The 26437-nt window shown below is 42.2% G+C and overlaps 1 protein-coding gene across 10 annotated transcripts in view; it reads left to right on the top strand.

Annotated features, from left to right (window-relative positions):
- The window catches only part of PRIM2 (DNA primase subunit 2), a 118180-nt gene that overhangs the window by 71845 nt on the left and 19898 nt on the right, over window positions 1-26437 (top strand). For 6 of the 10 annotated variants that reach the window (XM_077307954.1, XM_077307931.1, XM_077307946.1 and 3 more), the window contains 5 exons: window positions 2018-2085; window positions 2561-2633; window positions 4846-5031; window positions 21198-21324; window positions 24536-24618. In XM_077307954.1, coding sequence (XP_077164069.1) covers window positions 2018-2085; window positions 2561-2633; window positions 4846-5031; window positions 21198-21324; window positions 24536-24618 — 537 coding nt within the window. The remainder of the gene's footprint in view (window positions 1-2017; window positions 2086-2560; window positions 2634-4845; window positions 5032-21197; window positions 21325-24535; window positions 24619-26437) is intronic. The other 4 variants (XM_077307938.1, XM_077308000.1, XM_077308009.1 and 1 more) reach the window with 2 other exon arrangements.

Raw genomic sequence — 26437 nt, 5'->3', positions numbered from 1 at the left:
TGACCGTCTGGTGATGTCCATGTGTAGAGTCGTCTCTTGGGTTGCTGGAAAAGAGTGTTTGCTATGACCATTGTATTCTCTTGACAAAATTCTACCAGCCTGTGCCCTGCTTCATTTTGTACTCCAAGGCCAAACTTGCCTGTTATCCCGGTTATCTTTTGGCTTCCTACTTTAGCATTCCAATCCCCCATGATGATAAGCACATCATTTTTGGGCGTTGCTTCTAGAAGGTGTTGTAGGGCTTCATAGAACTGATCAACTTCATCCTCTTCAGCAGCAGTGGTTGGGGCGTAGACCTGGATCACTGTGATGTTGAATGGTTTGCCTTGGATTCGAACTGAGATCATTCTGTCATTTTGGGGATTGTATCCCAAGACTGCTTTTCCTACTCTCTTATTGATTATGAATGCTACTCCATTTCTTCTGCGAGATTCTTGTCCACAGTAGTATACCTGATGGTCATCTGAATTAAATTCACCCATTCCTGTCCATTTTAGTTCACTGATTCCTAAAATGTCGATGTTCAGTCTTCTCATTTCTTGTTTAACCACGTCCAGCTTGCCTTGATTCATGGATCTGACGTTCCAGGTTCCTATGGAATAAAAATCTTTACAGCATCGGACTGTCTTTTCGCCACCAGTTACTTCCACAACTGAGCGTCCTTTCGGCTTTGGCCCAGCCGCTTCATTCATTCTGGCGCTACTCGTACTAGCCGTCTGCTCATCCCCAGTAGCATATTGGACACCTTCCGACCTGAGGGGCTCATCTTCCAGCGTCATATCGTTATGCCTATTGGAACTGTCCATAGAGTTTTCATGGCAAAGATACTGGAGTGGTTTGCCATTGCCTTCTCCAGTGGATCACCTTTTGTCAGAGCTCTCAGCTATGACCTGTCCGTCTTGGGTGGCCCTGCACGGCATAGCTCATAGCTTCACTGAACTACGCAAGCCCCCTTGCCACAACAAGGCAGCGATCCTTGAAGGGGGAGGGTTGTGTGTGGCGGCATCCAAATCAGCCATTCCAGGCCGATGCCTGCATGTGCGCGCCTCATTGGCGCCTGCGCCTCCTCCCGCGGTATGGCGGTGGCTCCATCGGCCTGGAACGGCCGATTCTGATGCCACTGCGCACAACCCTACTCTCAACTGTAGAATTCAATTTGAGTCTCTTGTCACTCAAGGTTCTCAGGCTGGGTTAAAGCATGAACCATTCACTGGCAGTTACAAATGTGAATAGATAAGTTCTCACTCTTCTGTAGCAGGATTGAACTAAAATTTTCTCCTTTCCACTTTCCCCTCTACACTATTTTGTAGGATTAAATATAATGCAGGAAAGAAGTTGTCTTCTGACTAACTAACTAAACATTTGTTTGTATAGAATTTGAGTGTTCCAAGTAGTTTGTGTATGTTTTTAGCACAAACTTTATAACAGCCCTGTGAGGAAGGATTTTATATTATTCCCATACTTCACATGGAGGCCTGAGGCTGAAAATTTGTGATAGAAAACAGGCTTGAGTCAGGACGCATGACTTGTGTCTTGGTCTTTGCCACTACCACCATGGTCATCTGAGAAAAGTGCTCTGGGAATCCTTTCTGACAAATATTTTCATAAGGTTTCAGTTATTGAGAGAACAGTTATTGTGAGAACAGCTATGGGAATTTTGACTAGTTCAGTACTTCATCAGGAGTGGATTTGGCATGGGAATGGATTAGCTGTCACTTTCTACCAGTAGAGGGAAGGTACTTAAATGGAACAGTAAATGGATTTAGGACTGTAGAAGAAAATAACATAAAACACATAAATATACGTGTGCATACATATATGTATATATTATGCTGGGCTCAATGAATAGTGAAATGAAGATGTTTAGGAGAGTTCTAGAAACAAGAAAGTCTTCCTTTGATTGAAAACTCATTTAGCAACAGAGTCTTTAGATTCAGCCTTATGCAGCTGTGTACCAAGAGATCAAAATATTGGAAAAATTTCATTAGATCTGAGCAAGTTTTTCTTCCACCTTTAGATAACAGCACGATCTTTGCCTGCTGTACAAGCTGATGAGAGACTCCAACCTCTGCTGGGTCACCTGAGGTAAATAATCCATATTTTCCTGCAGTATTTCTCCTGTATAAAACATAAAACAAATGCACTTTCAATGATGCACTGTTGAGTAGAAGCTAGTATTGGAATTATAGAATCATAGAGTTGGAAGGGAATCTACAGGCCATCTAGTCCAACCCCCTTAAGACAATCACATGGTAAATATTAGATTTCAAATATTTTGTTCTTGCTTTGAAAATTAATGTATTGTATTTAATTAAGTGAACACTTACTTGGAAATATTAAGGTACCACTGCTAACTTTTGTGCAAAGAATTTATACTGGTTGCTCATTTATATTTGCTGAACTGTCTTGTTGAATATTATTTCTATTATAAATATCTTTGGAATGTTACCTTTAGAGGTTTTTTTTGCATAGCTTTGCACAGATAACAGTGAGATTTCTTTTCTGAATCTGTGGAAATTTTATGTTCTATAAGTAGCTTTCTTCTTCCCCCACTCTACAGCCATGCATATGTTGGTCCAGATTACAATATTCAAAAAAATATTGGAAAAATTTCATTAGAACAAATGGATGCTGTAAGTATTTATACATCTGTAATGTACTTAGTTTCTATGACTGTGTGAAGAAAGGGGAGTGCAGTTGGTTAAACCAAGGTGGAAAAAATACCTTATCAGGATGTTTCAGTATTTCCTAAGCTGAATACATATTAGAGAATCTTTGCCTACTGGTATAGCTGCCCCAAATAAAAGCCATTTGGGGGGATTTTACTGGAAGATATTAGCTATACCAAATCAGATGGAGTGGCAGGAGTTCTTAGCTTCCGCCACTCCAGTTAATTCTCTCATATCTGTGGGTTGGCAGAGAGAGATTTCTCCCAGTTCATGGCAGATGCAAGACTGCTTCTGCTGCCAGGTGGGGATGCAGGGACATGTCTCCTAGTCCCTTGCAGCAGTGGTCCCCAACCTTTCTGAGGCTGGGGACCGGCAGGGCATCGGGCCGCGCCCGCGCGGACCTCACCCGCGGGCCATGCCCGCGCATCAGGCTGCGCTTGCGGGCTGTGCCCGCGCGGACCACACCCGCGGGCCACGCCCGCGCATCGGGCCGTACCCGCGCGATGTGCGGCCCGGCCCTGATTCCCTCTCCCCGCCCTCCCGCAGTAAGAAGCTTACCGGGCCGGGGTGGGGGGGGGCGGGGGCGGGGAGAGGGAGCCACGGCCCGGCGCCACGGCCTTCGCGGCCCGGCACTGGGCCGGGGCCCGCAGGTAGGGACCACTGCCTTGCAGAATCTGCAAATTTCCTTTGTTTCCTGGCAGTTTAAAGCTACCAGGCAGCAGACGCCTCAGAGCCGGGTGTGCAAGGGGTGAGGAGAGACCTGCCTACCCCAAACAGGACCTGGGGACAACTTCTGCAGCGGGGTTTAAAACTTCACTGTAGGTGAATCCAAGCCAAGGATTGGGCTGGCTTTTTAAACATTGGGTTTTCTCTTATAAGGTCTATTAAGGTAAAGGTAAAGGTATCCCCTGTGCAAGCACCGAGTCATGTCTGACCCTTGGGGTGACGCCCTCTAGCGTTTTCTTGGCAGACTCAATGGGGGGTGGTTTGCCAGTGCCTTCCCCAGTCATTACCGTTTACCCCCCAGCAAGCTGGGTACTCATTTTACCGACCTCGGAAGGATGGAAGGTTGAATCAACCTTGAGCCGGCTGCTGGGATTGAACTCCCAGCCTCATGGGCAAAGCTGTCAGACGGCTGCCTTACCACTCTGCGCCACAAGAGGCTCCTAAGGTCTATTACACACACACAAAATAGGTGTTTCTGAAAAATCCTGTATTTTTCGGAAACACCGAATTTTTCAGATATACCAAATTGTTTTTTTTTTTGGGGGGGGGGGCGCCCAATAGATCCAACCAGAAAAAACCTGGGCTTTTTTTGGATGCCTGTATTCCATATAGTACCAGCAATTATGTTACTGTTTTATTAAGTGCTGTCAAGGCTGCAACAATTTAACTGCATAGTAGAACTTTTAAAAAAAGGGGGTATAGATTTTCATTCAAATCTCCCATCAATATATATATCTATATACTGATTTGAAGGGATAGTGGTTTGATAAGTGCATTTTAGAGCATTTTTCAGGGCACTTTACAAAATTTATAGTAGGGATTTTTATAACTAAACCTGGAATTAGCAATGTTGAAATGTTACATCATAGACGTTATTATTAAAAGGTTGTTTATTGTATTATTTTCTTAATAATGTATTATATTATTACCTTAATATAGGTTATAGTTTGAACACTATTTAGTTAAGCTGGCAGCTTAGATCTTAGAAATGCAAGTAAGTAATTAATGTAGAAATAAACTTAAATCCACTTCCAGATTTAAGAACATAGATAATTAATGTCAGTGCCATAAAAAGAAAACATGCTTTGTATTTATATTGTAGCTTTCCCCAGTCAAAATCAATACTTTAAACACAGGACTAAACATATTGATTCATGCTTTGGCTAGGAATAATAAAAATAATTTATTAACCAACTGGGAAGGGTGGCCTATAAAAATAAAGCTGTTGTTGTTGATTATTTAAAAGTACCTATGTGATATAAGGATAAATGTATCTGATAAGATTTATTGGACTTAGCACATTTTAGTTCTAAAGTAATTTTAATTTGTAGAGCCTATAGGCTTTGCATACTTTTTTATCATGAGCATTCATCTTTTTTCTAATGATTTTAATTAGTGGTCACAATCAGCTTGTAAGTTACGGTAGTTGATACCAGTTTTCTTGTTACAGCTTTCAGTTAAATCGTTCCCTCTCTGCATGCGTCAGCTGCACAAAACTCTGCGTGAGAATCATCATCTCCGCCATGGAGGCCGTATGCAATATGGTTTGTTTCTAAAGGGAATTGGTTTGACACTAGAACAAGCTTTGCAGTTTTGGAAATCTGAGTTTATCAAAGGAAAAGTGGATGCAGACAAGGTAAGTTGGCTAAATTAAATATCGGGGTTCTGTTTGGGGCACTTGTTTATCTAATTTATGTTGAACATTTATAGTGTAGGCAGATTAAAGCTGATAAAGACAAAAACAGCTGCTTTCCCACTCCTTTCTCTCAGTAGAGTCCCCTTTCTTTACAAATTATATTGCTAGTTTCATTCTAGGAAGATTTGGGAGCCAAAGTGTGGATCATGGAGCCCCATGTTGCAAAGAAAAAAAATAATCTGGAAATGCTGATTGCAGCCGTAGGGGCATGGGAGGTTAGGCCACAGAAACCTTGTTTGGTAAAATGGCTACATAACATGGCGTTATTAAGTTCAATCACAGGAGCATTTGGTGCAACATCAGGCTTGGATCCAGCACTGTGGTTCCACTCAAGTATGAGCCCATGCCACCTGAAGGTTAGAGCCAAGTGACAGCCCCAGGGCTGGATGGCCTAACTTCCAAGACATGTTTTGGGGGTCTCCAGACCAAGGGAGTCAGGCACATAGGCTCAGCCTTCTTCCAAAATTGAATCCGGTCTGATGTCCAAACTGTTGCAAGAGAAAAACGCAAATGTGGAAGGACAGCATTTATCTGATTTCAATTTGTTGACAAATCTGGAAGCATTCTTGTGTTCACTTTGATAAATATGTGGTTGGGAAGGCATAAGATAACTTGAAGTACAAGTACTTTCTTCTTCTGTATCTGTGACACCAGAATTGAATTTTGTGGTAGCCTGTAGGTTGCCTGTTTTCTTTTGCCTTGTCCTCCTTTTCAGTAAATCAGTAAGAATGGTTTTAGCTCACTGTTTTTTTTTAAATAGCAATCTTTAAAACTGATAGACATAAATAACACAAAGTTTTCTGTAGTTTTCTGCTGTAAATATTAAATAACTCCATATGTCAAACTCAAGACAAATTAATCACTGAGAACTGTTAAAGGAAGCAATAATCATGCTGAGCAAAAAAAGCCTGTCAAAACTCTTCAAATTGATGATTTTAATGATTCATTCTAATACTAGAGCTGAATGATAAATTTAAAGAATAAGGCAAGGAGGAAGAAAAAACAAGGAAAAGCATGTCAAAATAGGTTATAAACTCAGATTTTTAAAGCAGCCAGGATAACTGCTGTTTTAAATAATTTGGGAGAATGTTGAAGTACTGCATAAGAATAATTGCCAAAAAGAAGAGATCCTTAGGTCTGAGCTTGCCAGACAGCAGCCATTTTAATAAGTCTTGCTACTTATGAAGCTTCATTATGTGACGTATACTAGATTTCCATGATTATTGTATTTTAGAAATGAACAATACTCTGTGGATGTTATTTATGATTTCCATGCATGCTAAGTTTGTTGATATATGCTGATATAGGCCAATATCATTTCTTTTCAGCAGCTATTTTGTCATTTTGGATTGGTTCGTCCCTGTATTGCTTTTTTAAAATACTTGTGCTTTGTAGTATGCTTCCTTCCCTTGAAATAGTAATATTCTGTAATGAGAGGAGCACAACAAAGGTATAACACAAGTATTCTCAGGTTAAACTATCTACAATTTACAAGAGGATTATTTAGATTATCAAAACAAATAGCAAAACTGTTACTTATATAAGAAGTGTTGGTTCTTAAAGGTAAAGGTAAAGGTATCCCCTGTGCAAGCACCGAGTCATGTCTGACCCTTGGGGTGACGCCCTCCAGCGTTTTCATGGCAGACTCAATACGGGGTGGTTTGCCAGTGCCTTCCCCAGTCATTACCATTTACCCCCCAGCAAGCTGAGTACTCATTTTACCGACCTCGGAAGGATGGAAGGCTGAGTCAACCTTGAGCCGGCTGCTGGGATTGAACTCCCAGCCTCATGGGCAAAGCTTTCAGACAGCTGCCTTACCACTCTGCGCCACAAGAGGCTCTTAGTATGCCACTTTTCTCTACCTGAAGGAGTCTCAAAGCGCTTACTGTCGCCTTCCCTTTCCTCTCCCCACAACAGACACCCTGTGAGGCTGAGAGAGCCCTGATATCACTGTTCGATCAGAACAGCTTTATCAGTGCTGTGGCGAGCTGGCTGCATGTGGGGGACTGCAGAATCAAACCCGGCTTGCCAGATTAGAAGTCCGCACTCCTAACCACTACACCAAACTGGCTCTTGTTCATCTTGGGTCTAGCTTTTCAGTATTTTATGTTAAAACTAAAAACTGGCTTCAGCTTAAAACAGTGTGTCTTTTGTTGAGCCACAGTGCTGCAACACTGCTGTAAACGGTCATAAAACATACTTTGATATATGTTCCTGTTGCCCCACCCACCTTCCCTCAGTGCTTATTAATTTTTAATTAATTTAATTATTACTGCCATCAGCTGAATAGTAGAGTATTAAAGTTGCATTTTAATGGGGATTGTTTTAAGTTGTTGCTATGCTTATGCATTTGATATGTATTTTACATGATTGTAAACTGCTGCGAGCCAGTTAGCTGACAGCGGCGGTTATATAAATCCATTAAAAATAACAAAATAAGTAAATAAGTAAATACAGTTAAAGTGGCAAATACTGTTGTAAGGCTGTTGGACTAGGAATGCTTCTGGGGAAGGTGGGCTTGTACAGGCTTTTCCAAAGACGGCTGCCTGGCTTTGTGTAATGTGGCTCAAGTAGAAGCAGAGTTACATGCTTGCCTTGCTGCTGTGATCTGCAAACTACACATACTGTTGTAAAATGCAATGAGACACAGATGAGCTTATATTTTTTACTATTAGAGAGAGAGAGAGAGACCCTTAATGACCTTAAGGACCAGGAAAGCATACAGGTTAAAATATATAATAAAACATTTCAATGACTAACAACATTAATAAGAATAGCTCAGAGAGAGCAACAATATAAGACCTTCAATGCTTTGACCTGGTTCTCAACCTGGGGGCTGGGACCCCTTTGGGGGTCGAACGACCCTTTCACAGGAGTCACAGCAGGGCAAGCAGCTTGGCCGCGAGGGCACCGCCACTGTTGCTGTTCTTCCTGCAGGCGTCTGTGCTTGGCTGCCAGCCACTCCAGCAGCGCCTCTGGAAAAAAACAACAACCATGAACAATGGATCTTCATGCCATTGGTCAGTTTCAGTTTATGGTTGGTGGTCACCATAACATGAGGTACTGTATTAAAGGGTTGCGGCATTAGGATGGTTGAGAACCACTGTAATAGATCCAAGTGAAATAACAATTGATAAGAACTGCTCCATAATTTCAAGGGACTTATCTGCTAACAGAAAGCTCATAATCATGTTGCCTGTATATTTTGAGTAAAGTAATGGCTTTCCCACCAAAAGTGGTGGGAGAATAAGAAGCAGAGGATGGGATTAAACATAGGATCAACAGTAGTCAACTAAGGAACCCCTCATCTTGTTGAAAGTGTCTTGTTTGGGCACTATTCCTTAATGCTCATTCAAACTGCAGTGTGATGTTGTAGTTTTTGTTACTGTGAAACTTGTAGAAAAAGGAAGAGTAATGCACAGTACCGCAGCATAAAAATTAAATATTTTGCTAAAATGGAATGTTTTTACTTGCATTAATCATCAAGAGGCCAGTTAGTCACCTTTTTATTAAATTATGTTTTCATTGTTGGGAAATTATTAAAATGAAATGGGCACCACTGACTGTATAAATTAGCTTAAGACTATTATTTGTATTTTATTTGGCTTATTTTGTCCTTTTTAGTGTCTTATATTTCATGTTACAGTGACAAACTACACAAAGATAATACCTTGTATGGATTTTTCAATGAAATAATCAACCTTGAAATAAATTGAATGTGAATGCCAAGAATGAACATTTAAGCATATTGGCTGAAATCCAAAGGGTTGCTTTGTTTTCATCATATTCTTGTTCTTTTTTTTTTGAGGGGGGGAGCAGTAATTAATCTACTGTACTTTTGAAACTACCTGTTTCCTAAGCAGCTTGTGGTACAGCATCAAAGGCTTCAGTTCAGTTCAGAAAAATAAATCTAAAGCTCTCTTGGATTCGTGGTAGTTGCTTATTATCTCTCTTTACTAGCTGCAAAGCCCGTTCCTAAGAATGGGCCTTGAAAGGGTCCCCTCCTCTGGTCCTCTAGAATTGGGCAGGACCTGGTGTCAACCATGGCGACACTAGGGCTCTCGCAATTTGTTCTTGGCCCCACCCATCAAGCAGGCCACACCCTGGATCTTATTTTTGGCATAGGCCTGAATGTGGATCTGGTCACGAAAATTGCCGTGCCATGGTCAGACCACTATGCCCTGAAGGCTCGGCTAAGGCTACCATCCGCTCCTCAGTTGGGCGCCGAACAAATTTTAGCTCGCCTGCGGAGACTTATGGATCCCATTGGATTCCTGAGCACTCTGCGGGAACCAATGCCTCCCGGCACTTCTCTCAATGGCTTGGTCAATGACTGGCATGACAGACTGCTGACTGCCATTGATGAGATAGCTCCCTGACGCCCTCTCCGGCCCTGTTTCAAGCTGGTACACCGAGTACACCCTGGTACACCGAGGAGCTTCGCAACAAGAAACGGGAGCTGAGACGGCTAGAGCGAGTTTGTAGGAAGAACATTTTATAGAATGCAGATGAAGGCCTATGTGATGGTGGTGAAGTCAGTAAAACGTAATTTTTACTCGGCTACCATCGCATCTGCAGACTCACGCCCGGTTCAGTTGTTTAAGGTAGTTCGATCCCTCACTGCCCTGGTTGAAGGGCAACAAAACAGTAGCCAATTGGACATCAGCTGTGAGGCATTTGCGAGTCATTTTGCAGATAAAATCTCGACACTCCGCCACGACCTCCCACCAACCTTAGATACAAAAAGTGAACAAGAGGCCCTTTGGCCGTCTTTGGAGAAAACTATGAGTAACTTCAGATGATTCACGCTGACCGAAGTGGACAGGATACTAGCAACAGCAAGGCCAACCACATGCCCACTAGACCCTTGCGCATCCTGGCTCTTAAAAACAGCTAGCATAAGGATAAAGGGCCCCCTCCGGGAGATAATCAACCTATCTCTCACAACGGGAGAATTCCCGGAGGGATTGAAAGAGGCTGTGGTACGCCCACTGCTGAAAAAAACATCTCTAGATCTACAGACCCGTCTTGCATTTAGCGTTTCTGGGGAAGATGATAGAAAGGGCAGTCGCAAACCAGCTTACGGAATACCTGGAAGAAGCTTCAGTCCTAGACCCATCCCAGTCAGGTTTCTGGCCTGGCCATGGGGTAGAGACAGTCGCCAGTTGGACCGAGGTGGGTCGGCACTGCTGATATTACTAGACCTCTCAGCAGCGTTCGACACAGTCGATCATGAGCTACTAAATCGCCGCCTCATCGATGCCGGAATATGAGGGACAGCCCTTCAATGGCTGATCTCCTTCCTCCGGGATTGTGGACAGAGGGTAGCAATAGGAGAAAGAACATCAGACCGCCAACAATTTACTTGTGGAGTCCCACAGGGAGCGGTCCTCTCTCCTATTCTGTTCAAGATCTTCATGTGCCCTCTTGCTCAACTGGTACGGAAGTTTGGACTGGGTTGCCATCAATATGCAGATGACACCCAGCTCCTCCTCCTGATGGATGGCCGCCCTGACTCTCCCCCAGAAGCATTAGCCAGCTGCCTAGAAGCAGTGACGAGATGGCTCAAGCAGAGTCGTCTGAAGCTCAATCCTTCAAAGACGGAGGTCCTGTAGCTGGGTAGGAAGGGCCCATGTGAGGAAGCACGCCTGCCTGCCCTGAATGGTGTGCAGCTCTCTATGGTTCACTCCGCCAGGAACCTAGGCGTGATTCTGGACACTTCCCTCACAATGGAAGCCCAGATCACAAAGGTAGCGGGGCTGGCATTCTACCACCTCCGCCAAGCCAAGCTACTAGCGCCCTACCTGGCCCTGGAACACCTAGCCACAGTGATCCATGCGACGGTCACCTCTAGACTGGACTTTTGTAACTCGCTCTACTCAGGCCTGCCCTTAGTCTTGACCCGGAAACTACAGCTGGTTCAAAATGCAGCGGCCAGGATCCTCACTGCAACACCATGGAGGTCCCACATCCGGCCAATTCTCTATCAACTGCAATGGTTGCCAGTTGAATTCCGGATCAAACTAAAGGTTCTGGTAATTACCTTCAAGGCCATACGTGGTCAGGGCCCAGTGTACCTGAGGGCTCGTCTCCCTGCCTATGCCCCCAAAAGAGCTCTGTGCACCACCGCTACCAACCAGCTAAGGATCCCTGGCTCTAAAGACGTCTTCCTGGTTTCGACCAGGGCCAGAGCATTCTCTGTTCTGGCCCCTACCTGGTGGAATGAGCTCCCAGAGGAGATCAGGGCCCTGACGGAGCTTAAACAGTTCCGCAGGGCCTGCAAAAAGGAGCTCTTCTGCCAGGCATTTGGTTGAGGCCAGACATAATCAACTGAAGGGCTCCTGCTCCTCCCCTGCCCCCCCTCAAAATTCCACCAATATGCTCTGGACCTGTTTGCATTGTTGCACTGTATTTTTTGTATTGTTTATATTGTTCATACTGTTATATTGTTATATGGTTACAACTATTATTATTATTGTAAGGTTATTAACATGTTTATAGACTGTTTTATGTATTGTTCTTTGTTCTTATGTAAACCACCCTGAGCCTTCTGGGAGGGCGGTATATAAATATAACAATAACAACAACAACAACAACAACAATAACAATAACAATAACATAAATAGTTCTCCCCCTGCCCAACTGATCTAAAAGCTATTCGGGGTATTGGAAAGCCCACATAATGTTGAAGCTGGATTAGCCTTAATTTGCTTATCTGCAGTGTCCCAAAACAAATATAACTTCTTATTTCTTCCCATGCATTTGTAGACATAAAACGTATAAGGAATGTTACATCCCCTTGTTTTCAGAAGTGTTTTTTTGCAGACAACCAAGGAAACTGTTGGGAATTTATGTATACCCTAATTCCGGCCCCTTGGTGCTTTGTGTCATCTTCTAGTATGACATAATGGTGTATCATCCAAAGGTGCCAATTCTCTCTTTACACAGATGTTTGGTTTTTAATATGCAAGTAAATTGGTTTTCTAGGCTTTAACTTCGCATCTGTATCTATAAGATCTGCATGTCTTTGTTATAAATTTAATTCCACAGATGCTGCTTCTAATCCCCTTAGCATGGAGGGTAGATGGAAGAGATTTCTAAAGGAAGGGGTTGGGAAAACCAAAGATCGGGCTGAAAAAGTCCACAGCACCTGTTTATCCAGATGTTTATAAATGAGGTTTCCTTTTGTGGACATGAAAATGTTTCACCCCCTGTAGACTCCTGTTGGTCTTTTGTAACTGAGGGAAACTGTCTTTATTAAATTTTAAGTCCTAATTCCTCTGTTTCAGGGTTTTATATGAAGCAGCATTTGCTGGCCACTAACCCACACTAGTGTAGCATACTCATCTAGCCTTATTTATGAGCAGGGTTTTTATCCCCCCTCTCTCCGGTAAGTTCTTTTAAAGCAGGATGGTTGACTGGTTGGAGGTAATCCACATGTATGATGATCTTGAATGCTGGTATTAATATAAATTAATTGAAGATATTCTAGCCCTCTAAGGTTCTAGCCAACTGGAATCGCCCCTAATATCTATTGATCTAAAAATATGATTTAGTTAGTGTCACTGAATCTCTTAGTGTTTAATTTCAATAGCAGTTGCTGAAGACTCCAATTTTTGTACAAGTCTTTGTCCCCCCCCTTCATTGGTATTGTAGCAGTTACCCTACCCCAGTACCCTGGCTCTAATGCAGCCCCCCCCCCCAGTAATTTTAAAATATTAGGGATGTTGTACATCTCCCATGTTGCATATAGCTTAACTGAGACTAGAAAACACATGTTTGTTATTCATTGTGTCTCTTTTAGTTGCAAGCATCAATAACTGCAAAAACATTAGCTTCATTTATAGCCCACCTTCCCACAGCCTTTCTCAGTGAGACTGGAGGCAAATATAAAATATAAAATATACAATACAAAACAATACATAAGACATCCAGTAAACAATGCAATGGGGCTAGGAGTACTGAATTAGGAAACAATGTAAAAACATGACTTGACTATCATAAATAATGGAGAAAATAGAATTACAGAACTAGAAGGCAAACATACATAAGCAGTGGGATAGACTCCTATTCTCTTTATAAAAGTATCCTCTGAATCATTCCGTTATCCCGCAGCCCTGTTCCCTTTACAAAAATGCCCTCCTATGCATGTGAGACTCTTGTTCGAAATACTTTTCATTGTAGCTTAGCTTTAACAGTGATCTTAAGGGTTTTTTTTGGGGGGGGGGGACCTTAATCTTCCCTGCTCCTAAACTATGAAGTCCTAAACTATGAAGTAGTTAGTGAATATTGTGACTTGGTCAGTTCAGTATTTACTAAAATGTTCTGTATGGAAGGCCCAGGTTCATAGAGGCCACTGTGGGGAGTTGTGTAGGCAGATGATAATGTCTATCAGTGTGAAGAGCCGGGTAAGGGGCTAAAGCTCTAGAGAATTTATAGTTTCATTTATTCAAACACCACTGTCCTTGACTTGCTGTCACAAGCTTGTTCTCATAATTAAAATCTAGATTAGTATTGGGAAGGATTGTTGTGTGGTGTTAGAGAACCCAATACAAGCATTCTTTAAATAAATTAAGACCTAAGTAGGTGTCTGAAGAACACTGTAAAATAAATATTGCAATCTTATTGCCATAAATTAATGTATAAATGAATAAATCACTCAATAATTCCATATTAATTAATGTATAATAAAGTTTTTGGCTCTCTGATAATTTGTAATGGATATTCATGGATGGCAATTTTGGATTTTCACAATAAATCACATTCTAGAACCAGCTTTGCCATTTCAGATTAACTGTTTTACTTTTAGTGTTACGGTATTATGTTTTTAAGAAGTCTGACCTTGTAGACCCGAGGCCTCTTTTGGTTTAGCTGCAAAGTAAAAAATACTAATGAGAATGTCTCTGGGATATAATTATGTAGATTTAAAGGAGTGATGTAGTTTTAATTATGCCCTGTAGCCAATATAGATGCATATTAAACTAAATCATGCCTCTGTGTTTCCCTCAGAAATTTCCCTCTTCTCAGGCCTTAAATTACTAATCAGCACATTGGTGCTCAACAAGGTTAAGTAAACTAGTGGAACATTGGCAGACTACATTTTATATTGTATTTCTATGGCATATCAGTAGCTGAGTTTAACTGTTGCTGTATTATCTCATAGCCCTTGAGACGCTCTTGTAGTAGCAGCATCTATATGGTATGGAGAAATATTTGTTCAAAACACTTTATGGTAGTATCTGCTTTGAATAACTGTTGTTCTACATATAGTATATGTTCCATCACAATTTTATTTAAAAGTACTGTCACTGCAAAAGATATAAATGCTAGGAAAAGTTGAAGGCAGCAGGAAAAGAGGATGACCACCGTGAGATGCTTTGACTCAACCAAGGAAGCCATAGCCCTCTGTTTTCAAGTCTGAGCAAGGCTGTTAATGATAGGATGTTTTGGAGGTCATAGGGTCACCAGAAGGTAGAAGCAACTTGATAGCACTTAACACATCCAAACCATTTTAATGTGATAGGCAGTGTAAATAAAAATGCCTTTGAGCATGTGCAGAGTGGCTTTCTGTCATCCCTGGGCAGCCCCAGCTGGCATCCTGAGCTGCAAGAGAAAGGCCTCCTGGTGGGCTCAAGTTGGGCATCTGTTTTTGGAGAACAAAGCCTGGCTTGGCAGCCCCAAGTAACTCACCTGGGCCCCCATGTAGGAGGGAGGCCCCTGTCTTAGCCCCTGTCTCCTGCAAGGAATGGAGTTCTCTCCTCCACAGCCACGGTGGAAGGCAGAAGGCAGCAGGGAAGAGGAGAGGTTAGAATACAGGGAATGAAGTGGCGGTTAGAATAAAAGGGGGCAGCAGGTGGGGGAGAAACTAGTGTGATATAGTTGGATCATGTTAAAATGCAGTTGTGCCAGAGTTTCTTTTTTTAAAAGCCACAAATATGTTGGATATGAAGGCAGAAAAATGGCAGTCAAAACTGAATAGAAAAGAATCCATGCAGAAATTAATAGAAGTAACCAAGGAAGTAACCAAAGGAGTTCCTAGGTATAATAACTGTTTTTCGAAGGAAACCTTCCTCAGTGGTTACTTCATATAAATTAATAATAATATTGGTTTATAATTGTGAAATAACACTATACAATATAAAATAAAATTTAAACATTATATTGCAACCTACCTCAGTAATGGTGATAGTATACAAGTTCTTGATCATATTTATTTTAATCTGAAATGGAACAGAATAATTATTAAGTAAACTGTCTCAAGTTGTTGCTAAGCAGTATAATTAAACAAAATAATTAAATGGTGTACAGCTCTCCATGTACCGGAGTTATTTCAAATAGAAACCCAATTCCTGCTAACAATTCCAGTATATTTCAAGACCCACTGCTGATGAGCAGGTGCCTCACAGGTGTAGTCAATTAATGTGATTAAAGGGCTATGGCCTATAATATTTTCATCATGTTTATAGAAAGCAAGATAAATCCCAAGAGGAATTAAGTCTATTAGGAGTGATGGTATCCAACTGGAAAATGAAAAAGCACTTGCGCTTTGGTAAATGTTGCTGAATGTTGCCACTTTGAAGTTGACTGGTCATGACAGACTCTATGCGGAAAAATGTCAGATCTTCCAATGAATGTTGTTGTGCAATCCAGTGGGACACCAACGGAGCTTCCTGGACCTGGTTGCGGATTCTGGACCTGTGTTCCATGATCCTAGTCTTTAGAGGTATTGTAGAGTTTCCAACGTAACCCAGATCACATGTACAATGGACCAAGTAAATTACGTTCTTTTTACATATATATAATTAATAAAATCCTTAATTTTTATCTTAAAATGATTGGAATGAGTATAATCTGAGATCTCCAGAATATTCTTACAAATGGAGCCATTTCCACATTTATGATTGCCTGGTGGAAGGTTCCTAGGAGCCGCCTGGGGAGGTGTTAATGGTTCATTAATATTTTGTCCCTAGTGCCATGCCAAAAGGAGATTTAATCCACATCCTGGAATTTCAGAGACCAAATGCCCGTACCGTAGTGAATGGTTTTTAAATCATAAGAGAAATCAAAAAATTCAAATGTATGTGTTACATGGCCAGAAAGGACACTTTCCTTGTAAGTTTTTTTTTGTCAGTTTGAGTGGCTTGTGCCTTTGCTGACACAATTGAACAGTCTGGGTACCCTGCTCCTTTAAATCTAAACTTAAGGATTTACATGCAAGTCCATACTGTTCCCTTGAAGTATTATTACGTTTCAAACATAAAAAATGACCAGTTGGTACATTTGTTTCAAATGCCATGGGAGGAAAGAATTGAGGTGCAACAGAGTATTACTGATGGCATGAAGAAACAGTTAAACTTCTGTCATCAGTGATGTACCATGGTATACAGAAATGCGATTTTTTCATGATGAAATTGAGCTGAGAATTTAATAATGCGATGTTGGGAATTAAGCCATAATTCAAATGTATGAGTACAATTCTGATCAGAGGAAATATGTCATCAAGAAATCTGGCAAAAAATATATGCTGAAAAAAAGGATTAACCTCTGGGATGCATAGCCAGGATTGTTCTATAAATAATATAAATTAATTGGCAACAATTTATAATTAATACCTAACTGACCCAGAGAGCTGTGATCAGAATAATTCCCTGTATTTCCAATATGTATAATCTGATTTATATTTTAGCAGTTTTATGGTCTAAACTGTTTTATATAATTTTACTAGTAATTAAGCCCGCTGCAGTTTAAATACAGTGGGTGCTAGGGCGGTAATGGGGATGGGGGGGTGGCTGTGGGGCCTGGTGGCGGGCGTGGACCGTAGGCTTTGGATGGGCCGGGGCGAGGCTGTCCCGCGTTGGCTGGCGGCTTCTGTGGAAGTCTTGCTGGGGCAGGCCCTACCTGAGGCGTCCTGTGGAGCGTGCTTGTAAGTGGCAGAGAGTCGAACGGGTGGATGTCCTTGAGGCGGTGGCTCCGGCGTTGCGGCAGGGGCCTGTGCCGGCGCCAGGCGCTCGCAGCAGAGGCGGAGGCTGTGCTGTTGCCGCAGCGACTGCTATTGGTGGCGGGCCCGCCGTTGGAGCACCTGGAGCACCTGGAGGCTTCGCGGCAGCACCTGGAGGCTTCGCGGGGCGGCGTGGAGGTGCTGTCTCCAGGCGAAGGCGGGCGCGGTGCTGGCGCGGCTGTCGGCGGGGCCAGTGCCATGGGGGAAGACGGCGCCAGGTCGGGCGCTGTTGCGGCTGTGGCAGGAGGCTGAGGTGCGGCCGCAGTAGGTAGGGAGGGGCGTGGGGCGTTCGCGAGGCGGGCCGGTCGCGTGTGAGGGCGGCGGCAGTTCCTCGTCTGCGGCCGGCAAGGCAGCAAGCGTCGTGTGTGGGCGGGCAGGAGGCAAGACAATGGCGTTGGTTGGCCGGATGTAGGCGAGTGGGGGGGCCTCCCGAGTGGTCAGTCCAGCGGCCAGGGACCAATCGGGAGCCGCACCAGACTGACACTTCACGTCTGCCAATTGGGCCCTCCGATTGTCAGTCATGAGGAAGGGGCCTATTGTCACCCTTCCTCATCATGGACAGGGCCCTCCTTAGGTGCCCTTAACTGATTATTTAATCCGCTCCGTAATAAAGATCTGTCTGTCTGATTGGCAACAACAGGGGTGATTGCTGCTCCCATGAGTTTGTAAGTATAAAGTACCCTCCTATAAGAAACAATTGTTTCCTAAAATTATATCAAACAGATCTAAAATAAAATGGGTAGGACAATGAGGGTCAGAACGTTCATTTAAACCCGGTTCAACCACTATGTGAGCCTCTTCATGGAGGATATTAGTATAAAGTGCACTGATATCTAACATCATTAAGCAAGCCCCTAAAGGTGGGTAGTATCATGAAATACTGAATTGCAATGTGGCAACAGTTTCTGAAAATAAACATCTGAGTATTTGGATAAAGGTTCCAAGGTGAAGCCACACTGGGTAACAATGGGTCTGCCTGGAATTGGCTGCACATTTTTATGGATTTTTGGTATAATGTACACGTGTGGAATTCTAGAGTGTTTCCTTTCTAAAAAAGTGCGCCTCAGCTCTAGAAATGTAGTCCAGGCCCAATCCTTCAGGACCTACCACTCTGATCTTTCTTGAAATAGTGTTTAATCTGTCAAAATGAACTTTCCTGTAGTGATGCCAATTAGACAGTTGTCTATGAACTTCAGTATCATAATCCTGTTTGTTTAAGACCACCACACGTCCACCCTTGTCTGCTGGCTTTATTATAATGGACTTGTCAGATTGTAACCCTTTCAAAGCATCAAATTCTGCCCTGGATAAGTTCTGTTTGTAATGTTTGGGACACAAAAGATGATTGGCTGCTTTCATCTCGTGACAAAGATTGATGGGGGAAAAAAGGATGCTGGGAACTTTGAACTTCCTCTCCCTTAGCTTCAATGTGGAGGCAGATATGGGGGCTCAAATTGGAGACAAACAGATGGCAAAGGGGGGCCAAAGGCTCCCAATGCGGACATGTGAAATGTTCTGGGGTGCAATGCTGAACTTTAAAAACAGGAAGCTTCATGACATTATGGCTGGGTGAGTCCTCAGTGCAGAAAAGGTCCATGTTAAAAACAAGGGCAGTCTTCAGAGTTAGAAGGGTATAATTCTGCATAGTGCACTCTTATTTCTTCTCTCCCTTATTAACAGCATATAAAGTACCCTACAACAGCATTTGTATTCTGTGCCAAGTTGTTATTGGTTGAATTCGGTGGGATGTAACTTTTTGAGTGAACATGTTTAGGATTGTGCTGTAAATTTCCAAATCCCCATGAAGACGTTACAATGGGGGATGGGTCCTCTCATCTCAGCATAGTTTGAGCACCAAAATCATCCTTCTAGTTTAAGAGCCAGTGTGAAATAGTGTTCAGAAGAGGGTTATGTCACATATCTGTCTGGGGATATAGTCAAATATTAATCTGTGTGAGGCTTTTAACAAAGACTTGCCTGGTGTTAAAAGGTGCAAAAATTCTTTCTTTGTAATTTATGATTGCTCCCCCTCCCCCTACTATATATTAGGGCTTTTTGAAATGATGAACTTATCTGTGATAAATTAATCTTGGTACTTTTGAAGTTGTGAATGATAAAGTGAACATTTTTAAAAAGTCAGTCTCTAAGGGTTGCTTTTTAAAAAGTTCATATATATAGATTTTAGTGCCACTAGTGATATTACAATAATGTAAATCTTGATCACAAACTAATATCCCTGTCAATGCTCAGTCCTCAGTCTTGAATGGCTGTAGCTCAGTGGTAGAGCATGCAGAAGATCCCAGGATCAGTCCCCGATATTTCTAGGAAGGATCAGTTTGTCAATTACATAAAGCGGTGGTCCCCAACCACCGGGCTGTGGGGGAGGAAAGCAGGACCGCGCATGCATATGCGCGCATGCATGGCCAGGCAATCAAACCCAGTTTGCCGTATTAGAAGTCTGTGCTCCTAACCACTACACCAAGCTAGCATCACATTGTCAAAAAACTCCTACCATCAGCCTTTGTGACCCTTTACCCTTTAACTACCATATGTGGCTTTCTTATGCAGTTGTTCATAACTGTTCATGTGGTCATAAGTAGATGGCTATTATGTATGAAGCATCTCCTTTGCTTTCTTCTCATCACATAGTGTGTGATGGTTGGACAGTCTTCAAATTGTATGACTGCTTGGCAACTATATTTATTCTTTTGATTTCTATCCACTTTCCAAGATGGGACTCGTGGCGGCTTACATATAAACATTACCCCCCGCAAAAAAACCAATCAACCCCCTAAAAGATTTAAACACAAGACAGCGGCATAGTCCCCAATTCTCCTCGATCTTCAGCTGTTCACCTCAGGGTGGGGGTTTGTTTGATGTTCATCTGATGGTACATTTGCTTTGTGTATTTTTATGTACTTACAGGTATGAAATATCCACTGTCTTGCAGTATCATGTCAAATACTCTAGAGTGACTTATACAGAAAGTGCTGGCTTATCCCTGATGGGACAGTGAGACATAGTTGTTGCTCTTCACTTTTCTGTGACTTGTTGCTCGTTTTCCAGACCATGCATAGTATCTGAGAGTTCTGGTCTCAAAAAGGGCAATAAGATAATGGATGAAAAGTAGGTTATAATTCACCATAAATGAGTTAAAAGCGGGTGGTCCTGGTATCTTATGAAAATCAGAAGGAACTATAGAAGGGAAACATGATTTTCCATGGAGAATGTACTGGAGGGGCATGATGTAGGGCAGTGGTCCCCAACCTTTCTGAGGTTGGGGACCGGCAGGGCATCGGGGCGCGGCCCGCGGCCCGCGCGGGCCACGCCCACGCATCGGCCGCACCCATGCAACGGGCCACGCCCGTGGGCTGCGCCCGCGCATTGGGCCGCGCCCACATGGCCGCGGCTGCCCCTGATTCCCTCTCCCCGCCCTCCTGCAGTAAGAAGCTTCCCGGGCCGCAAGCTTGCGGCCTGGGAAGTTTTTTACTGCGGGGGGGGCGGGGAGAGGGAGCCGCGGCCCGCCGCCATGGCCTTCGCGGCGCGGCACCGGGCCGCGGCCCGCAGGTTGGGGACCACTGATGTAGGACATAAATATAATGGGTTGAAACCTGCAGATCCACCCAGCTAGTGGTGATATAGAATCTTTTGCACCAGTTGTGCCAAATGAAAATGCTCCTGATTGCAGAACAGACCTACAAGGTTCCACCAAATATTTGGGGAGTTGCAATTTCTGGGCCTGCTTTTGGGGTGCCTTTGCCTTTCCCCTTTCCCTATAATATGAGATTATTCCTTTACTCTGCATTTAAAAATCTGGTGGTAGCTAACTAATGGTGCAATCCTGCTCAGAGTTATATTGTTCTAAACCGTGGGACTTCCATAGAAGAATATGTCTGCTTAGGATTCCACTGTAAGAATAGAGGAATATTTGCTGCTAAAATATATTTTAATTTTCACTGCTAAATTTGCTCTAAGAGGAGGACTTTCTCAAATACAACCTTTTGAATGAAGTCCCAGTAGTTTATATATCATAGTAGTGAAAGTGCAGGTCTCAGTTACAATTAAAAGGCAAACTCTTTCTCTCTTTTTTAAAACTATGGTTGTTCAGTTTGACAAAGGATATGCTTACAACATCCGGCATAGCTATGGAAAAGAAGGAAAGCGAACTGATTATACTCCATTCAGCTGCATGAAAATTATCCTGTCCAATCCACCAGGCCAAGGAGATTATCATGGTGAGTGCTTACACCTGACATGTTCACAATGCTTTGGAACCCAGCAGATTTGGAAACCAGCTGATTGGCTGCCCACATTACTGGCAGAAGTTAGTTTTGCAGCTTATGCCAGTCATCACTGTCAAACTGGTGTGCTGTTACTCTTTTGGTGATTTGTCTTATTACAGAACTAGGTCAAGCAAGAGAGATTCATTCAACAGCGCTTCAATATATGCTTCACTGAGCTTTTTACTGTTTCTCTTCTTTTCTTCTTGAAGATTTTCTATTTTTCCCCCAGCAGTGACTCAAGACAAACAGTAAAGTTCGTTAATGCGCTTGCCTGAAAACTCTCAAATAGTAATAAAGCATCTGAATATTTTTATATGGATAAGCATTCTGGACTCTTATTAAATATGTTAACGCTTGTGCCATGCTCTAGAATAAGAATTCTGGGGTGGTAACAGCACAATGATTTGTTTAAAAACAAACTGTAGGAAATCAGGATTTCCCCCCAAGCTGAAAATCTAGTTTGGAATCTGTTTTCAAAATAATTCTTCAATATTGGAGTTGCACAGGTTTATTTATTTAGATGTTAGGAAGATGCTAAGAAATTTGAAAGCAGTAGGAAAACAACATGAAATGGATTGACTGAATTAAGGAAATCACTGCCCTCAGTTTGTGAGATCTGAGCAAGGATATTAATGAGAGGATATTTTGGTGGTCATTAATTCATAGGGTCGCCATTATTTATGTATTTATTTATTGGAATGTTCTGCCATCGTTCCCTGCGAATGGGTTTTGGGCGGTTCACGGTGACAGGCTGGCTCAAAATTGTCCGAAGCTAAAGTCTTCAAAGATGTAAGTCCTGTGATTTGGTAGGAAAGGTCCAGGTGAGGAAACGTGATTGTCCTACTGGAGTGCAACTTTCAGTTGTACACTCAGCCAGGAACCTGGGTGTCAGCTTTGACAACTCCCTCTCCATGGAGGAACAGATCATAACAGTAGTTTGCTTAGTGTTCTTTCACCTACGTCAGGATTGTTACTAGCACTCTATCTGGCCCCAGAACACCTAGCCACAATGATCCAGGTGACGATCACTTCTAGGCTGGATTTCCGCAACTCGCTGTACATGGCCCCTTACTCCAACTAGAACAGAATGCAGCAGCCAAGGTTCTTACAGGAACACCTTGGAGGGCCCACATCTGGCCTGCACTCCAAACAGCTGCACTGGCTACCAGTTGACTACTGAATCAAGTTTAAAGTTCTGGTAATCACTGTCAGGGTCATATGTAGTCTGGGCCCTGACTTCCTCAGAAACCACCTTTCTATCTATGCCCTACAGAGAGCGCTACTCTCTGACTCTCCCACCTCCAACTGCACCCACTGAAGAAAAACTGAATCCACAGTGCAGTAAAACTGAGTCCCATTGTTGAATGTTAAATTGAAGCAGCAAAACCAAGTTGTTCTGTACTATACTGCATGATGAAAGTTTATACAAGTTCTTACTGTTAAAAATGGTATGCATTCAAACCAAGATGTTATTGCCCTGAGCTGCAAGGAAGGGCAGAATGCAAATATAATAAAATAAATAAAAATATAAAATTAAAATAAAACTGAAACATTAATAAAACTTCCATAAAATAATACCCGTTGTTAGGTTGGTTATTTGTTAGAGGGTCCCCTCAGAGGGGGGAAGAGAGTGTAATATGGAAATAAAAGGGGAGGAAGAGGGAGAAAGGGAAAATGACTTGATGGCACTTAAAACACCCCATTTTCAATCCTAGCAAGGTCCCAATGTGAGTTCTTCTCTTTCAGTTTTATCTTCATAATAACATTGTGAGGTAAGCTAGGATGAGGGAGAATGGCAGGGCCAGAGTCAACCCAGTGAGCTCCATTGCACAGTGGGTTCGCCCCAGTCCTAGTCCAGCAGTCTAACCACTACCACATACTTGCTCTCAGGTTATGATAAGCAAAATACTTTTCTCTCTGCACAAATGACTTTGCAGGTCTCTGAAAAAAATACGACCTTCAGTTTGCTAAAGTGGGTCAACTTTGTTAGCCTGTGCAGCCCAGTTTTGCCCAACAGGAGCCCATGGAATAGCTGCTTCAAAGCAGGCCATCAGTTAGTTCAGGTGTTGTGTTTACTCTCATTTCCAGTCCCTCCCAGCTGATAAAGCTAATAAAGGGATATATTGGCTGCCTGAAAATCCCCTTGTTACTTGTATTGAAAACAAGAGGATATGCTTTGAAGGGGTAAAAGAAAATAAATACCAGTTCCCTTGCCTCATTCTCATTACCTTTTATGTTCTCCAGTGTCACTCATGCTGTAGTGTGCAGCCTACATGTCTCTAGCCAACTGCGTGGGAGACTTTTACAAGTACCAAATGTGTTGTAAGAGCTGTGGATCTAAATTTTCAATAGTATTTTTTATATTTTACATCTATTTGAAATAACATAGTTCACACAATTGGTTTCTGCTGACAAACTGTTGATCATATACCAGCTAATCTGTGACACTTTGATTTTAAGCCAATGGAGTTGCAGTGAAGTATTTTCAGATAGCCAAAATAAATATTTTGTATACAGTTGTGTACAGCATTTATCTTCTCCCACCTGGGATCCTGTAAAGTCAGATTACTTATTTATGCCTTGCTTTTCTTCACAATGGGCACTCAAGGTGACTTACAACATCATTCTTGCCTCCATTTTATTTTCACAACAACACTGTGAGGTAAGTTAGGCTGAGAGTAGGTGCCTGGTCTAGGTTCACCCAGTGAACTTCCATGGTGGTGTGGAGATTAAAATTAAGGGTTTCCCAGGTTTTAATCTGATGCTCTCATCGTTCACTTCCACATTTAACATTTTACTTTTATCTTCCTTTTATCTGCCATTGGTGCAATATTGCCCAATTATAGTCTTTTTGTATAGTACGTTACAGATCTTTGTGTATTTTTATAGTTGGTAGTAAGGCATTTAATTGAATTTTGTCAGATTAATGAGAATTTTGGTCTGCTCGTTGTAATGTTTGGTATAATTCTTGAGCCTATAGTCTCACAGTACCATAGTGTGAAGTAGTCATTTAGAAGAACAGTAAAGCAGTTTAACACATGGGCAATTAACTTTTGTATTAATAAGCTGTTAGACAATTAGGAACTGCTTAGCCAGTCTCTCAAGTGTGTTATTGTACTAACTTCTGAGTAAATAGCCTTGTTTTGTGCACTTTGCTTGTTAGGATGCCCATTCCGCCACAGTGATCCCGAGCTGTTGAAGCAGAAGCTGCAGGCGTATAAAATTCCTTCCACTGGGGTCAGTCAGGTAGAGAACATTTTCCTCTGATACTTCAGTAATGTGGCATCAGGCATTTTCTTTTGGTTGACTTTGTGAGTGATGATTATGTACAGTGTGTCACAATGCATGCAAAATATCCTGTAAATCAGCTATTCATATTTGCTTTGAAACTTTTCTCCCATGAAGTTTTCTCTTCACAATAATGACAAATGGATTGATAGTTTTGTTTCCTTGGAATATAATGCTCTTTTTGTATTTCATCAAGGACAATGAGGGGCTCTGGTTTATTGCTGCTCATTATAACTTCAGGGTTTTAATGAAAGTGGGAGTTAATGACAACATTTTTCTTGGGATTTTTTAATCTTATTTGACATTGAAAAATTATGTTTTGCAGAGAATGGGTACCGTGATATGCATTAGTAATAGTCTTATATAATATACAGTTCTAATAACCCATTAATTTCATGTACATGTTTGCTTTGAAATGCTTTATTACACTGGACTGCCATAAACAGACCTCAATATAGGAAATCGCTTTGCAATGTGCTGTAAGTTTTAGGCCTGTTCTTAAAAACATTTTTTTTTCTTCTAGGAAGGCTTCACAAATCTCTGCTAGCACTCAGTTGTTTTGTAGCTGGGTAGATACACCACCATTTCCCATGAACATTGCCAGTTTTGTCTGCATTTCTTCATATGTATAGATATATGGGCTATAGATCTTATGACTATGAAGGCATAGTCATATATCTGTGTAGCATCTTTGCAGACAAAAACTGAGCTATTTTGTAAACATTTGGGTAGTTTCTTTAGGATATAAAAACGGGATGGCTGTACATTGTTGATGCTGAATGTTCAAAATAAAACAAAATTAGAGAGAAGTTGCTTCTTCTGTGCAAGGAGGTAAATGAAGGTGTTTGTAAAGTTCTACGCAAATAAGCTCAGTGATGAAAAAATAACCTGGAGCTAGGGAAATGTCTCAAAATACACCCAGGCAGTTGTTCCTTGATTACCTTTTGTGTCATGTTTACTAGCCCTCCTAGTATCGTTTAGTGCTTTTAATTATTTTATCAAAAGCTGCCAAGAATTCCAAGAGAATTAAAAGTGTAGAGCTCATCCATCTGTCTCCTAGTGTACATTATCCAGAGTAACCATGGCTGTTTCAGTACCATAACTAACCTGAAACTAGATTGAAACTGCTCTATACTACTCTAATGGCAGAAAGTGAAGAGGAACTAAAGAGCCTGTTGATGCGGGTGAAGGAGGAGAGTGCAAAAGTTGGCTTGAAACTCAACATCGAGAAAACGAAGATCATGGCATCCGGCTCTTTCAATTTCTGGCAAATAGATGGGGAAGAAATGGAAGTAGTGACAGATTTTATTTTCCTGGGCTCCAAGATCACTGCAGATGGGGACTGCAGCAAAGAAATTAAAAGACGCTTGCTCCTGGGGAGGAAAGCTATGGCAAATCTAGACAGCATCCTAAAAAGCAGAGACATCACCCTGCCAATGAAAGTGCGTTTAGTCAAGGCTATGGTATTCCCAGTTGCAATGTATGGCTGCGAAAGTTGGACCATAAGGAAGGCCGAGCGTCAAAGAACTGAGGCTTTTGAACTCTGATGCTGGAGAAGACTCTTGCGAGTCCCTTGGACTGCAAGGTGAACAAACCAGTCAGTCCTCGAGAAGATAATCCCTGACTGCTCCTTAGAAGGCCAGATCCTGAAGATGAAACTCAAATACTTTGGCCACCTCATGAGAAGGAAGGACTCCCTGGAGAAGAGCCTAATGCTGGGAGCGATTGAGGGCAAAAGAAGAAGGGGACGACAGAGAATGAGGTGGCTGGATGGAGT

The sequence above is a fragment of the Paroedura picta genome, chromosome 1, assembly GCF_049243985.1.
Source record: "Paroedura picta isolate Pp20150507F chromosome 1, Ppicta_v3.0, whole genome shotgun sequence".
Lineage (NCBI taxonomy): Eukaryota > Metazoa > Chordata > Lepidosauria > Squamata > Gekkonidae > Paroedura > Paroedura picta.
The sequence above is the reverse complement of the archived record's forward strand: the minus strand, read 5'-3'. Positions and strand labels throughout refer to the sequence as shown.